We start from the raw sequence: 16,695 nt of genomic DNA on the forward strand, positions 1-16,695 counted from the left end.
TCTGCATAAAAATATAAAGAGCCGGCTTGCTGGAGCACATCAAAGGCCCAAGGAAGTTAAGTTAAGTTAGTTAAGTTAATATTTATTTACGGCTATTAGCCCATAAAATATGTACAAACATAAAAACACAGAGACATAAAAACCGATATATCCGACAACAGAAGGTGAACACCACAATGCAAGGGTGGGTCATTGAGCAGAGCCAAATGACAGATTGGGGCCAGGAGAGCTCCAAGGGACGGATCACAGAAAAAGGAAAACTGAAGACGAAATCCGACATGCACTCTCATCATAACAGTCCGATTAGTTTTGATGTTGTTGTTGTTTTTTGGTGGTTTTTGAGTGTGAGATAACCGCATTCAGAAATCTCGCCACCCGCAGAGTTACAGAAGGATCTGTATCCTGCAAAAGCAGAAGGCCCAAGGAACCCAGTGTGCTGCCTCCAAGAATGGGCAGCGAAAAACTCACAGGCCTGGCACGGGTGGAGGAAAAACTGCACAATACCACACTAATATATAGACATACAATGGTACCTCGAGTTAAGTACTTAATTCGTTCTGGAGGTCCGTTCTTAACCTGAAACTGTTCTTAACCTGAAGCACCACTTTAGCTAATGGGGCCTCCTGCTGCTGCTGCGGCACCGCTGGAGCACAATTTCTGCTCTCATCCGGAAGCAAAGTTCTTAACCTGAAGCACTATTTCTGGGTTAGCGGAGTCTGTAACCTGAAGCATCTGTAACCTGAAGCGTATGTAACCTGAGTTACCACAGTATACACACACACACACACCTGCCACTTTGAGGACAGTTGTTCAAAAACTGGGATATAAATGGGAAAGTAACTTTAAAAGTAAATAAGTGAGATATCGAAAGAAATTGGAGAAAACCAGTGCTATTTTTCCAGGGGTTAAAAGGTGCTGGAGCTTATCATGACAAGGAAGTCCTTAATCCTCAGCAGTCATGATTATAATTGGCCCCAACAAACCTATTAAATAGGTGGCATGATCTGAGTTCAATAGCATATTCAAGGCAGGCAAAAAGAGTCAGGGTGCATAGCTGGGCCTGTGAGAGCTACAGCCTGGGAACAATTCTGAGGGGCAGACCTCCAACATTTCCCCAATGAAAATAGGGATGTCCCTATTTATTTAATAATAATATTGGGATGTCCCAATGAAAATAGGGGTGTCCCTATTTATTTAATAATAATATTGGGATGTCCCAATGAAAATAGGGGTGTCCCTATTTATTTAATAATAATATTGGGATGTCCCAATGAAAATAGGGGTGTCCCTATTTATTTAATAATAATATTGGGATGTCCCAATGAAAATAGGGATGTCCCTATTTATTTAATAATAATATTGGGATGTCCCAATGAAAATAGGGGTGTCCCTATTTATTTAATAATAGTAATAATAATAATGATGATGATGATGATGTAATATGTTTGTACCCCATCTATCTGGCTAGGTTCCCCCAGCCACTCTGGGCGGCTTCCAACATATATAAAAACAAAACATTAAAACATTTTTTAAAAAAAACTTCCTATACCGGGCTGGCTTCAGATGTCTTCTAAAGGTTGTAGATTTACTTATCTTACTGGGCTCAGGAACTGCATAACTCCATACCCTCCAACATTTCTCCAATGAAAATAGGGATGTCCTAAGGAAAAGCGGGATATTCCGGGATCAAATCAGGACGGCATCCATAAGTCTGGGACTGTCCCTGGATGATAGGGACACTTGGAGGGGCTAAGAGAGGCCTGGAGAGCCACATTTCAGAGATTTCAGGAAAAGATGAAACACACGGCAAACATTAAGGAAGAATAATATCTATTATTCCCATTTTACCATTCCATGTGAGACCTCACTTCAAGGAACTATGAGCACAGCAGAAGGCTCCAGGTATCCAAAACCTGCGTGCCATAAAGGGATCTGGAATTTTTCACCCTCTCCCCTAATGCACCAGGTCCATAGGCTGAATCCCATTTCTGCACATGGGTTGCTGTCACTGGACATGCATGCATAAACCTAACAGATCAAGGTTGTCAGCTTTCAAAACAACCTCCGTGGTTGCGCTTTTAACAGCAGCTCCGTTGCTCACACAATAAGGAGTCTAAGAACGACTGGGGGGGTGGAGCTTGCATACTTTGTGCCAATCAAATTGGCCGTGTTGCCTGGGGACTCGCCTTTGCTCAGCGCTTCCCAGCAGAGAGGTGACGGTGGTTTTCCTTGCTGCATCCCCTTTGCTGGGTTGCTACGCTGTGGGAACCACCACTTGAGGCTTCGTTTGGCTGCTGGTTGACTAAAATCCCTTATTTTGGCTGCCGATCCCTTATTTTCAAGGCTGCTGGTCCCTTATTTTCAAATCTGTAAGTTGACAGCTATGACCTAGACTGAGCTCCTGTATACCAAGTTGGCTTTACTCTTGCTACGAACCAAGAAATCCTTGGCAAAGGATGGGCACAGGGGATGCCAAACTAGTAGTGCCCTGGGAAAACCCAAAGAGAGGCTCTTTGGGAGGAACAGCAAGGCGGAGACCCCATGTTCCCTTTCAGGAACAAAAGACCTGAAAGCAAGCGGCAGGAGGGAGGGGAATGGTTCTCTAGAAGAGTTCAGCCGTCTGCTTGGCTTTCCTTCCCCCTGCAAAGAGGGAACAGCCTGTCCAAGCAGGAGCCAGGCCAAATTTCAGGGAGCCAAAAAGTAGCGGCCTATCAGGAAAAGACTTTCTGTTCTGCTGTCAGATATACCGATAGAACAGGCCCTCTGGAAAGCAAGTTTTGAAAAGCAGGAACTGTCTCTGAAAAAAAACCTGGGCTGATTTTGCTTTGTAATTTATTTGGAACAATCGGAGGGGGGCAGTGCGGTGGATTTTAATAGCCTTCAACTGAAAAATGTTTCCAGGGCAGTAACATTTTTATTGCATCTCATGGCCCGCAGGAGGCTGGTCACTGTTATTCCCATTTTACAGAAAGATAACCAAGGCTGCACAGTACAGTGGTACCTCGGGTTACATATGCTTCAGGTTACAGACTCCGCTAACCCAGAAATAGTGCTTCAGGTTAAGAACTTTGGTTCAGGATAAGAACAGAAATCGTGCTCTGGCAGCACGGCAGCAGCAGGAGGCCCCATTAGCTAAAGTGGTGCTTCAGGTTAAGAACAGTTTCAGGTTAAGAACGGACCTCCAGAACGAATTAAGTACTTAACCTGAGGTACCACTGTAATCCCACTGCAGAGCAGAGGGAAGACTTTTCCCAGATCTAAATCCCAACTATTGAGCTCCAGAAGGACCACTCTGTCTCTGTGCAGGATATGTCCTGGGCCAGCAAGGGTTGCCACAGCCACACAGAATAACTGTCAAAGGCCATTGGCGGGTTTGACAATGTTTTAGGCTGCAGTTCTGAACGTGCTGACAAGCCGCTAAGTCCCACTGAACTAGCTGAGACTTATTTCTGAGTAAGCATAGTTAGGACTGCACTACTTCCTTTAAAGTTACTCCAAGGCTGGTGGCTGACTGGACCTGGTGTGGGAAAACGCATGTGGTTCAATAACAAGAGAGCTGAAATCTGACCTGGACTGAAGCATTGCTTCTGCCGTGGCGCCATTGCCTCGGGCAAGCTGCAATTATCCAACCTCAGTTTCTCCGTCTGTAACATAGGCGTTTAGGAAGCTTGACTTTCACAGGCTGATCAGCTGGTTTGGAATTTTATTTCCTGCCTACACCTTTGTCCTGGCGTTCTTCAGTAAGGTTGCACAAGGTATGTTTTGGGCAATCAGCAGAAGCTTGTGCAAGAGCAGTATTAGCTGCATTCAGAGTACTTTGCATGCTCTCAGCTTTCCTGCAAATTAATTAAAACATGCCTTCTAAAAAAGCCTAGGTTTTTAAGCTGAAGAGGAGAAGCAAGCCTTCGGTTTTTAAAAGATCAAATATGCCGAAACTAACCTCCTACTCAGTTTATTCCTATTGTCTGATGCAAGTTCCTGTGGTGGAAAACCCAGCAGCAGATATTCTGTTGCATGGCCTCTCAAATTGGGTTTGATTATAACATCCCAGGCTCGCAGGACTGTTCTGCGATGATGGGGGAAAGTAAAGAACGCTCAGCGTGTTAAAACTGCATTTAAAATAACATTAAATCAAAAGGGGACTTTGGTTTTATCAAGGTTTTGTTTCCTATGCACTCACATACCATTTTTGCCTGAGCAGCCGAGGTGCATAAAGGAAGGCCTCTACCCATAACATCCTTTCTTGAAGAACCCTCAGCCCAGATCTCACAGGAAGCTGTTTTATTCTGAGTCAGGCCATGGGTCCATCTACCTTAGTGATGTCTACTCGAGCTGGCAGCAGCACTCCAGGGTTCCAGCCTTTCCTAGCCCTACCTGAAAAATGCCTACGATTGGAAAAAAAACAAAACAACCCCAGGCCTTTTTGCATGCAAAGCAGGTACTTTGCTATCACAATCGTGCCTTGTGTGGAAGCAAGGGCTGGGCGGAGCCAGGGCTGCTGGCTTTCCAAGGTTTAGCTCAGTTGCAAATGCTGCCCCTGCCCCCTGTTGCTTAAATCCGAAGGCCCGCAGGATTTGGAAATGCACAAAGCAACGCGGAAGGTGCCTCTGACCATGTGCAGAGTGCAGCTGCCTCTTCCACCACCATCCCGACTTTCCCATGCTCCTAAACATCTGGGACATTAGGGGCGTGCTTCCACGTCATGCAATAAGGCTTGAAGGTCTGAACCTCCCTGGATTAACCCCTCCCCACCTCCCCTTGCATCTCAGCTGTCAGAAACAGGAGGATCTGGCTAATAAATACCCTCTACTTTAATCTGCTGCAACTCACATAGATCTTCTACAGAGGAAGCAGCAGCAACAACAACAACATGAAGAAGAGCCCAGGCTGCCAAGTCTTTAACCACTAGTCCACACAGCCTTCCCAGGCCTCCTATTACATCATTTGATCTAACGGGAGAGCTGGCGTTGTCCCTTTAAGACGGAACTCGCTTCCGACTTCGGTTTGTTTACAACTCCCTCCACACGGCTCAGTCACCGTCATAGGTTAACGCAGCGTGTGTTTCTTTAAACAATGAAGTGTCCTTCCGCCAGAAGGAGCTTCCTACCAACCTCTCTCATCCAGATCTTTTTCGTCACCCGATGACATCTCTTCTCTTTCCAAATACTCGACCTGTTACTGAAATTCCGCTGTCTTAAATCGCTGAGCTGTTACGGAATCCTCTTAATCTTCAAAAATAGCTTCGAACTACTTTTTGGGCCGTACCATTTTTTTTCCTGCGGGGAGAATCACCAATCTTTTTTCCACCATCCCCATTACGAAAAATAAATATTATAGGGTGATATTCCTCTTAGTATGTGCTCCGTGAGGACCATATGAAGCTGTTCGGCCCCCGGGGGAGATTTCAACCCCCGCGTAAACTGATGGTATATTCCATTTCCCACCGCCTCCACCGCCTCCTACTATCCACCTCTAATTGGCTAAGCCACGAATGAAAGGCGTCCAGTATAGCCATTCATGCCTTACTTGTTTAGCAGTCCTATCAGAGAGCGTCTCGTTCTTCGTCCAACCCTACCCAATGGTTGATTGGCTGACGAACGCCGTCACGCCGCGGTTCTGGGAATCGTAGTCGTTGTGGCTAGAGCGAACTGTGCAATCGATCGGAAAGGGAAACCACAAATCCCGAGATACCTTGGGACAAGGGATCTGAGAGGCGGCTGCGCACTCCGACGTGGGGGCTGGCTCGTTTATATAAGGCGAGGCGGCGAGCGGGGAGTAGCAGTTGAGAGCAGAAGGCGCTCGAGTAAGGGAGGAAAGAGGCCTGGGGAGGGGCGGGGCCAGCTGCGAGGGGGTGGGTGTTCGAACGTTGGGTGTGCGTGGAGAAGTTAACCCCTTCCCGGCTGACTTCGCAATTTGCTGTCTAAGGTGGAGCTCTCTTTTAACCCTTTCGATGCTGTACTGGGATAGTTTTTTTAATTGTTGAAAGCTTGGGCCGGATTTTCTTCTCCCCCAGCTGATTATTTGGATCTGAACTGGTGAGAGGAAGGAATAACATTTGGCATCGGGACAGCTCTTGACTCCTGCGGTGCTGGAACTGGATCCCCTTTAACCCGTAAGTGCCTGGATTGAGACAGTTTAACTCTTCGTTGCCTGCAGCTTAACCCCTCTGTTGCCTTTTTCATCTCTAGGATTTTGTCCCCCCCCCAACTTATTATTATCGTTTGCAAGTTGCTTTCAAGGGGGCATAGTTATTCTTGTTGCCTTGGGTCCTGTGCTAGCTCATATATCTCTCCAACTTTTGTGTTTCCAGATGTGCAGAGTTGCCATGCAGCTGTTGATGTGAAGAGACAGGGTGCTAGCTGGTGGGGAGAACTGGTTCTTCAGCCCCTGGCCGACACTGCGAGGGTAATGCAGGCCTAAAGGCCTTCGGACGACAAGACTGCTGCTGATCTCCTTCTGCAAGGGTTAACAGTGGCAACTTGTGAGATCCCGATCTGAAGTGGCCCTAGAGGACTGCAAAGGTTTATAAATGAAGGCCAGCGCGTGAAGGGTTAAGGGCCATTGTTTCCTGCGAACTTTAAAAGCTGGCCGCCACAACAGCAGGACCTAAAGAGTTAAAGACAGTTGCAGGTTTGAAGGAGGAAGAGGAGGGAACCAGCCCCTTTGGACTGAGAACAACAGCACCCGAAATCCAAATCTTGGCTTGCCAACAATGGCTGACGCTGCCCTCTCTGCCAGCCAGCAGCAGCAACAACCCAATGGCAAAACTTCTCCCTTCTCCCCCTGCAGGGATGCCAGTAGTGGAGAGGGGCCCTTTTTGGTGTCTCCACCCACCAGCCGAGAAGTGCTCCAAGGAGAAGCAATGGACGGTAGGTGGCAGCCGAGAGAGACCAAGCAGCAGGATGGCAGCCCGATGAGCGGAGGCGAAGAAGGTGATGCAGAACATGCGGTTCCTCCGGTTGGGAGAAGTTTGGGTGCCCCAGAGGGAGCCGTCGGCGGTGAGGTTGAGGACCAGAACTGTGGCGCACCTGCGGAGGTCCAAAAGCCATGTGATGGAGAGCAGCTCAGCTTGCAGTGCCAAGGCTATTCCGGGCCTGTTGGCCAGAGTTTCAGGCCCCAAGCTGAAGGCGAGGAGGAAGGGAAGCTGGTCAAGAAGAAGCACAGGAGACGTCCTTCAAAGAAGAAGAGGCACTGGAAACCTTACTACAAGCTCAGCTGGGAGGAGAAGAAGAAGTTTGATGAGAAGCAAAGCCAAAGGGCCTCCAGGCTGCGGGCAGAGATGTTCGCCAAGGGCCAGCCCGTCGCCCCGTACAACACCACGCAGTTCTTGATGGAGGACCACGACCAGGAAGAACCAGACTTGAAGACCGGCCTGTTCCCCAAGAAGACTGCCGCCAAGTCGGAGGACACCAGCGAGGAAGACTTCTTCGTGGAGGAGGAAGGCGGCGGCAGCGACGGGATGGGAGGCGACGGCAGCGAGTTTCTCCAGAAGGACTTCTCAGAGACCTACGAGAAGTACCACGTCGAAAGCCTCCAGAACATGAGCAAGCAGGAGTTGATCACAGAGTACCTGGAGCTGGAGAAGTGTCTCTCCAAGATGGAGGAAGAGAACAACCGCCTGCGGATGGAGAACAAGAAATTCTTGGGGGACTCGATGGAAGACCCCCGGGTAAGTCAGCTAGAGGAGGAACTGGGCAGGTTGAGAGCTGAGAACCAAAAACTCTTGAAAGAGAACGAACTCAGCAGACAACAAGAGAAAGCTTTTCCCAAATTGGGAGAGTGATGGAACAGGGGAGATTTTTTTTCCCTAAGGACTTGTGGAATGGGACAGAAACCCCCAACCCCCCCCCCCCGAAATTAGAATGCAAGAAGTTATTTCCATTTTGTGGGTGCGTGTGTGTGTGTATGTATATACATATATATATAGATTATGAATGAATATATATATATATATATATATATATATATGACAATGGACCTTTTCTTTTTTCGGTGATTTAATCAGAATAAATTCAAAACCTCATACTGTTTTTGAAGATAGCTCTAATGTAGTGTGTGCTCTTTCTTTAAATTATGTGTAATCAAAGGGGTCTCTGAGTGGGGTTCTTTTTTTAAAAAAAACCAGAACAATATCCAGCATTCACGGGAGAACTTTTTTTTTGCAAAACTGCATCTGACTTGTTAAAACTATTATTTTGAGTGTCTTCTAAAGGGAAGACTAGTTGTGGGTGGAGGGAGAAGTGGCGAGGAGTTGTAAAAGGAAAACACAGTCACATTGTGACAAAAAGATATGCAGATTCATGCTAAGAGTTCTAATAAACTGAAGGACATGTCAGCGTAATGATTCTGGTGTGGTTTCTAGAAAAATAATTCAAGATATTCTCCCTAGGTGGAGAATATTGTGAATCATTTTTCCAGGTGACATTTGGATGCCATTATTTAAAGTTTTAATGGGAAATTAATTGGGACAGGCCGCTTTAAGCCATTGTTTTGACTTCCAGATATAGAAAGCACATTAGTTGTTAGATCACCCTTAACTTGTCCATAGTACCTTACAATTGTTTCCTTTACCATATGTGCTGTCAAAGCAAACTGTTTCTCGCCTGTTTGGTTGGGTTACTGTTGTTCAAATTTTTACAGTTGGAGAACAGAGGTTTGGGGTAAGGGGAGGTGTGATTTGTCCAAGGCAATATAGAAGAAGTCCAGGATAGGAGGTGGACCTCAGATCTGGCTGCCTGAACCAAATATTGAATCAAATGTTGGAAGTGTTTATTATGAATATTGTTTATGGAGATACAGCCAACATCCTGCCATTTTAACAGTAGTCATGGCATTATGAGCTGGAAGGAATGACATGTCGCCTTTTTAAAAAGGTTAAATAGCCCATTCTGGGCTAAATCAAAAGCAGAAGATCACGCCTGTTTCTGGGGCCCAAGAGAGCATAGGAGAATTTGGGTGTGGTCAGAGACGTTTCATTACAGAAGTGTTTTGGTTTGCTTTTCATGCTCAGCCGCAAAAGGATTTTCCCCTCGAGCCAGGATTTGTGTGCATGCTCAGTTGTTTGCTCGCACTTGCTCATGTAAGTTGGCTCACTTGCTTGAGACAGCTGCACAGTGCAGTTAAGCCTATGGACAGTAACTTGATTGCCGGGTGTCCTGTTTGTTCCTCTCTCGCCCATAGAGGTTTGCATGCGGCCGATGTGATTGTACGCACACTTGCTTGGGGAGTGCGAGTTGGGTGGAATTCAATAAACAGAGGGAGGGTGCAAAGTCCCTTCTGTGGTTGTGACTATGTCAAGAAGTGGTGTTCAGGATTACAGTGGTACCTCGGGTTACATACGCTTCAGGTTACAGACGCTTCAGGTTACAGACTCCACTAACCCAGAAATAGTACCTCGGGTTAAGAACTTTGCTTCAGGATGAGAACAGAAATTGTGCGGCAGTGGCAGCAGGAGGCCCCATTAGCTAAAGTGGTGCTTCAGGTTAAGAACAGTTTCAGGTTAAGAACGGATCTCCAGAATGAATTAAGTACTTAACCCGAGGTACCACTGTATTTAGTTCTCCCATTTTATGCCAACACTGCTTTTCCGAAATGGGATTATTTCAATATAAAATGCATTTTGTTTTTGCAAGACTGTTCCGTTCTACTCCAATGCCAGTGGACTCCAGCTCCCATTTGCTTCATCGAGACAGCTTGGCAAATGGTTGATGATGATGAGGATTTAACCATCAAAACCTGGGAGGGCAACAGGTTCTGCTTCGTTCTGGCCCTTGGCATGGCAGACATAAACCTGGCACGGACAAAACCCTGTTGAGTTTCCAAACCACAGTTGGGCTGCTCTTCAGAATTGTGGCCCTTCCTGTATGTGAATTTTCACTCCCCTTGATTCTGGAAAGATAACTATACTTCTGGATTGCATCTGCGCCTGTTTGTTGACTCCAGATATCTGTTTGCAAAAACAAACACTGGGAAGGGCACTGGTGAGATCAGAATCAAGGCTTTTAGGAACCTGGGAAAGCCTAGGCAGTGTGTATGGGAATCCTGGGCTGCCCAGATGACAAAACCCCCTTCTTACCCTTGCTGATGGGGGTCCAAAGGAAAACAGAGCAATAGGTTTGACACCAGCTTGGCTGCAGGAGACGCCGGAAGGAGACATACAAGGCGCCATCCAATCGCTTTAGGGACTCCACTCTGGATCTGTGTAGGGTTTGCTCCTGAGCCTTTTTCTTCTCCCAAAAGTGTCCCTCAAGGCAGCAGTTAAGAATCAGTTCTCCTAGGTGAGCTACCTTCCTAGGGTGTTAAGCCCCATCTGCCCCTCACTGCCCTCTGTGGTGTGTAAAGGTAAAGGGACCCCTGACCATTAGGTCCAGTCGATGCCGTCTCTGGGGTTGCGGCGCTCATCTCGCTTTATTGGCCAAGGGAGTCGGCGTACAGTTTCTGGGTCATGTGGCCAGCATGACTAAGCCGCTTCCGGCGAACCAGAGCAGCGCATGGAAACGCCATTTACCTTCCCGCCGGAGCAGTACCTATTTATCTACTTGCACTTTGACGTGCTTTTGAACTGCTAGGTTGGCAGGAGCAGGGACCGAGCAATCGGAGCTCACCCCGTCGCGGGGATTCGAACCGCCAACCTTCTGATCAGCAAGTCCTAGGCTCTGTGGTTTAACCCACAGTGCCACCCGCGTCCCTTTTCTGTGGTGTGTAAAGGTAAAGGGACCCCTGACCATTAGGTCCAGTCGTGACCGACTCTAGGGTTGTGGCACTCATCTCGCTTTATTGGCTGAGGGAGCCAGCGTACAGCTTCCGGGTCATGTGGCCAGCATGACTAAGCCACTTCTGGCGAACCAGAGCAGCATACGGAAACGCCATTTACCTTCCCGCCGGAGGGGTACCTATTTATCTACTTGCACTTTGACGTGCTTTTGAACTGCTAGGTTGGCAGGAGCAGGGACCGAGCAACAGGAGCTCACCCTGTCGCGGGGATTTGAACCGCCGGCCTGATCGGCAAGTCCTAGGCTCTGTGGTTTAACCCACAGCGCCACCCGCGTCCCTAACTATTGCCTAATTAAAGAGTTGAGCAGAAGACTTGAGAGGTTAACACTTTAACCTCTTTTGACAAGGAGCTGGGTAGATCTAGGGCAGGAGTGAGAAGCAATTGGCCCTCTAGATAGAGTTCAACTCTCAATTTCCATTTGCCCTGGCTAGCATGGTCAACGGACACAGGAGGATCAGGTCCAACATTGGAGTTGCCAAACTTTGGTCCATGGACCATCAGTGCTCTGCAAGTGTCTTTCAGGTGTTCTGTGGCAGGTCCACATGGAATATTCATATTGATTTTAAAATTGCATTTTCAGCCTTTCTTTTATTTATTCCTTTGCCATGCAATCACGAGTTCCGTAGAACTTAATTTTCAGTCCGAGAAAATGCAGTGTAAGAAATACAAGAAGCAATAAGAATACGATTAAAATCATACGGAGCCTTGCACAGTGCATTGCAGTTGCCATGACAGACAGAAAAATCATTTAAGTGGTCCAGCAAGACCTTCGGCAATTTTCAGGTGGTCAGTAGTGGGGAATAGTTTGGGGTCATGGATAGAAAAGTATACAACACATGCTAATCTCCAAATGGCACATTAAACCTGGGTTACAATTACCACAACAGTATGTCTAGGTGACATCCCCCACCCCCCCGTGGAGTTTTTTTTGTTATTTTAATTAATTATATTTCTATGTTGCTTCATTTTAAAGAGGAAAACATCTCAAAGCAGTTTACAACATGTTAAAACAGCAGATAAAACAACCCAGACTAAAATTCAAGCTTCGAGGAAAATATTTAAGATATTTCTCTAAGTGAACTTTGGCCTTCCCCATATTTATTTACCAACTTAATTTATATAGCTGTCTCATAGCAGAAGGGCTCTAAGAAGGCAATATGGTGTAGTGGTTAGAGCAGGGGTCAGCAACCTTTTTCAGCCGTGGGCCGGTCCGCAGTCCCTTAGACCATGCGGTGGGCAGGACTATATTTTGAAGGAACAAAACGAATTCCTACGCCCCACAAATAACCCAGAGATGCATTTTAAATAAAAGGACACATTCTACTCATGTAAAAACACACTGATTCCCGGACCATCCGCGGGCCAGATTGAGAAGGCGATTGGGCCGCATCTGGCCCCCGGGCCTTAGTTTGCCTACTCCTGGGTTAGAGTGTCAGACCAGGATCTGGGAGATCAGGGTTCAAATCGCCACTCAGCCATGAAGCGGACTGGGGGACCTTGGAGTCAGTCACAGCCTCTTCGCCTACCTCACAGGATCGTCGTAGGGAAGAACTAAGGAGGGGGGCTGAACCCAAACACTCCTTGGAGAAAAAGGTGGGGATATAAAGGCAATAAATAAGATCTTCTGCTTGGCTGCTTAAGAAAGCCGGAGTGGCCAGCCTGATGGAGATGTCAGTCGCCAAACCTGGCATCCCAAGATCTCCGCGTGGTCGCAATTGGACCCACACCTAATGCAAAATGCGCCAAGCTAATTTCTAGCACTGGGAACAGCTGACCTAACATCTGTAGGACCATCCCTGCTATAAATGGAGCAGTCTCTCCTCTAATACAGTGGTACCTTAGGTTACATACACTTCAGGTTACATACGCTTCAGGTTATAGACTCCGCTAACCCAGAAATAGTACCTCGGGTTAAGAACTTTGCTTCAGGATGAGAACAGAAATCGTGCTCCGGTGGCGCCACAGCAGCAGAAGGCCCCATTAGCTAAAGTGGTGCTTCAGGTTAAGAACAGTTTCAGGTTAAGTACAGACCTCCAGAACGAATTAAGTACTTAACCCGAGGTACCACTGTATTTAGTTCTCCCATTTTATGCCATCACTGCCTTTCCAAAATGGGAATATTTCGTAGTAATTATTTCAATATAAAATGCATCTTGTTTTTGCAAGATTGTTCCATTCTACTCCAATGCCAGTGGACTCCAGCTCCCATTTGCTTCATCGAGACAGCTTGGCAAATGGTTGAGGCTGATGAGGATTTAACCATCAAAACCTGGGAGGGCTACAAGTTCTCCATCTACTTAACCTGAGGTACCACTGTACTTCGGTGTGTATAGTAGCAGCTGCAGTAATTATTGTTATTATTATTACGCCACCCATCTGGGTTGCTTCAACAAGTTTTTAAATAACCCCGTCAGGCCCGTCCATCTTAATTTCTTGCTGGTTGAAGCAAATGGGAAACTGGAGACCCCAGTAATAATAATCTGGAGGGTTGCGGGTTCTTCACCCCTGTTCTACTGCCTGCCAAAGGATGGGAAGATTCCAGGTTGGAGAAGAGGCTGTCATGATGGGAAGAGGAAAGTGTTTCTCTAAGCAGAAGCTGGTCACAATTCCCGGGCTGCAAAACTCCCCGCTTAACTAGGAGGGAGCCTCATGAAGCTTCGTGGAACTGTGGGAATGCTGTGGATAGTGGGAGAGGATATATTGACTCAATATTATCCTTCCTCACGCTAGTGAGTCAGTAGCAGAGTACATTCCCTAGTATATAACAGGAAGCTAGTTGGTAGATTCATTTGAATCTCTTTACTTAAGCAATCCAATCTGGTTGGGTTTTGTTCCTGGTAAACTCCCCTTTTATCCCTCCTAAAAAAGAATAAAGACACAACAGTCTTCCTTAAAAGCAGTTAGACGTTTACTCACATTCAGTTCACTGTAGGTTCCCTGAAGGCAGGCTTTAGCTTGGAGTTACAGAATACGAGTTTGAGTTCATCCCATTTGGGGATTGGGCTCCTGTGCTGCTGACCAAGAGCCAGCAGACAGCAAAATACATCAAGATGTAATAAAACAAAGAATAAAGGAAGCTGGCTGCATGACCAGCCCTTTTATGGGGTCTCACAGGCCATGCGTGCCCATCTACCTGGTCACACGCAGGGGGAGAAGTGTTGTACTTTACTGCTTATGTTACATCTCACAGGAACAATCTCTGAGTAGATAGGTATTAGGAGTGCAGCGTCAGTATGTTAAGAAGCAGGCAAAATTATTATTTGGAGTGGGGTGGAATAGAAGTTGGCAGAGGCCTTCGTGTGTGTGTGTGTGTGTGTGTGTGAGAGAGAGAGAGAGAGAGAGAGAGAGAGAGAGAGAGAGAGAGAGAAATCACCACAGGCTAAAGAGGGTGGTGCTGCAGCTGCGACTGCCATAGAAAGAGGTTCATTAAACTACCACTTGTGTGCATCGTAAAAATGCATCTGGAAAGAGATGACAAGAGTACCTCTGTGCTTCTAGAGCAATAGAATATGGGGCTCATCGGTAAGGAAAGCCTTGTGCAGTCGGTGTTTTATCTCAACGGATAAGTGCCTAGCAAACCTGTCAACTTTTCCCTTTTTTTAAGGGAAATCCCCTTATTCTGAATAGGATTCCTTGCAAGAAAAGGGAAAAGTTGACAGCTATGGTGCCTAGGCAAAACTGATAAACAGGGCCTTGCAGAGGCCCGGGCCAAGTAGATAATGTGCCCCCCCTTTTTTTTACCCTGAAGTCTTATAAACAAATAAGTATATAAATAATTTTCACAAAAGTTATGCTGACAAATAATTTTATTTCAAGGCTTGAACCGTATATGCATATAAAGACAAAATGGAAAATATAGAGATACAATAGTGCTTTTGGCAAGGCCCCCTTTGGAATCGGAAACCCAGGCCAAGTGGCCCATATGCCCCCCCCCCGGTCTGGGCCTGCTGATAAAATAAACCCCCAGCAGCAGCTGTTGGGTTGTCCAAATCCCAAATTAATTCCTTCTTGTGTACACCTGTGGATATCAGGAGTCGCATAAACTAAAGCAATGATATTCCATTCTTACGCTCCCCATCTTTTTCTGATGGAGGCTGTGTGAGCCTGTTTTTGAGCTGCAGCTATAGAAGAGTTCTGTGTCACCCAAAATACTGTTTCCAAGCCAGCAGAAAATTGGGTTCACTTTCTAAGACTTTGACTGCAGCTCTCTGTGTGTCTGGTTCTTGAGTCTGCCTTGATCTGTTTTCTCTGACTTTTAGCCGGGGAAGGTTTTTTAAAATAAACAAAAACAAAAACAGACAAAGCATTGTCCTCTTCTGCAGTGGGGAGGGAGCGAATGTTTCAGAGCCGGCAGCGAGGGAAAACAACAGCAGTGAAGAGAGTCGCAAGGTTTTGAGCTACACAGAACGCTTTCACGTTTCTAACTTGTAGGTTAATTCGCATCTACTTTTCTCTCAGGTGGGGAGGAGACAGGAGAAAGAGGAGAGTTGGGCATGTTAAACACTGGTGAGATAACCTCCTCATGCCTTTCTGGGTTGGGGAAATGAAACAAGTTGCACCTATTTCCCCCCACAACCATATGTTCTTGCTTTTTATTCTTCACCCCAAGGAAATGGGTTCCTTGCTTCCTTCGTAAATGCAGGCCTTTCTCCCTTCAAAGTGCTGCTGTTTATGGGGTAGAACCCATTCTAGGTAAAGGTAAAGGCCGACTCTGGGGTTGTGGCGCTCATCTCGCTTTAGTGGCCAAGGGAGCCGGCGTACAGCTTCCGGGTCATGCGGCCAGCATGACTAAGCCGCTTCTGGCAAACCAGAGCAGCGCACGGAAACGCCATTTACCTTCCTGCCAGAGCGGTACCTATTTATCTACTTGCACTTTGACGTGCTTTCAAACTGCTAGGTTGGCAGGAGCAGGGACCGAGCAATGGGAGCTCACCCTGTCGCGGGGATTCGAACCGCCGACTTTCTGATCGGCAAGTCCTAGGCTCTGTGGTTTAACCCACAGCGCCACCCGCGTCCCTAGAACCCATTCTACCTGTGCCCCAACATTTCCTCCAGTCTCCTCAAGTGATAGCATCTGCCATCCCCTTCACCGTATATGTATACCTTTGAAGCACAGATTGAAACATACACCCGCTTCTAAAAATGTAGCAAATAGTACAGTTGTTAATATTTACCCTGGTATTGGCTTCCTCGTCTGCCCCTGAAATAGCTCACAGTAAAATGAAGACGGGTGATGGAATAGATCTTGAGCTGCTCTAGCTAAGGACTCGGCCTTGTCGCTCTCTCACATCCCTCATGCTGCCATTGTGGCATAATTGGTACAATTGACCTATAAAGCCTTAAAATGACTCAGGACCGCAATACCTCAAGGACCGCCTCTCCCCATATGAACTGACCCAGACGCTGCGATCATCATCTGAGGCCCTTCCTTATGTGCCTCCTCCATGAGAGGTCCGGAGGGTGGCAACACGAGAGCGGGGCCTTTTCGGTGGTGGCTCCACATTTCCAGAGTGCTCTCTGCAGCGAGGCTCGCCTGGCGTCTTTGTTACATACCTTTAGGCGCCAGGCAAAAGCATTCCTCCTCTCCCAGGTCTTTGACTATGTCAACAAACGATGGCCCTTTAAACTGGGGGCAAAGTTGTTGTTTTTGGTGGTTACTATGTTACGCATTTTGGCGCTTTTATATTGCAAACAGCCCTGTGATCCCCGGATGAAGGGTGGTATAGAAAGTAAGTAAATAAAGCGTGAGACTCTTAAGCTCAGGGTCGTGCATTTGACTGGGCTGGGGAAAATCCGATCACTGCCTGCAACGAAGCCTTTAGATGAAAACAGAGCTGATTATAAACAGGATGGATTTGATTTAAATCAAATCGATTTAAATCACGATTTAAATCACTAGTCAGTAAGACTTGATTTAAATC

The 16,695-nt window shown here is 46.8% G+C and overlaps 1 protein-coding gene across 2 annotated transcripts; it reads left to right on the forward strand.

Annotated features, from left to right (window-relative positions):
- The first annotated feature begins 5,789 nt into the window (after nucleotides 1–5,789).
- On the forward strand, nucleotides 5,790–8,335 carry HEXIM1 (HEXIM P-TEFb complex subunit 1). Of its 2 annotated transcripts, none has more exons than XM_053361743.1 (2): nucleotides 5,790–6,112; nucleotides 6,311–8,335. In XM_053361743.1, the coding sequence occupies exon 2, from the start codon at nucleotides 6,713–6,715 to the stop codon at nucleotides 7,781–7,783; it is 1,071 nt and encodes a 356-aa protein (XP_053217718.1). In that variant the 5' UTR covers nucleotides 5,790–6,112; nucleotides 6,311–6,712; the 3' UTR covers nucleotides 7,784–8,335. The 2 variants fall into 2 exon arrangements, with proteins under 2 accessions (XP_053217718.1, XP_053217719.1); XM_053361744.1 differs by having other exon boundaries at nucleotides 6,790–8,335.
- Nucleotides 8,336–16,695: the final 8,360 nt, after the last annotated feature.

This window comes from Podarcis raffonei, chromosome 13 (genome assembly GCF_027172205.1).
Source record: "Podarcis raffonei isolate rPodRaf1 chromosome 13, rPodRaf1.pri, whole genome shotgun sequence".
NCBI lineage: Eukaryota > Metazoa > Chordata > Lepidosauria > Squamata > Lacertidae > Podarcis > Podarcis raffonei.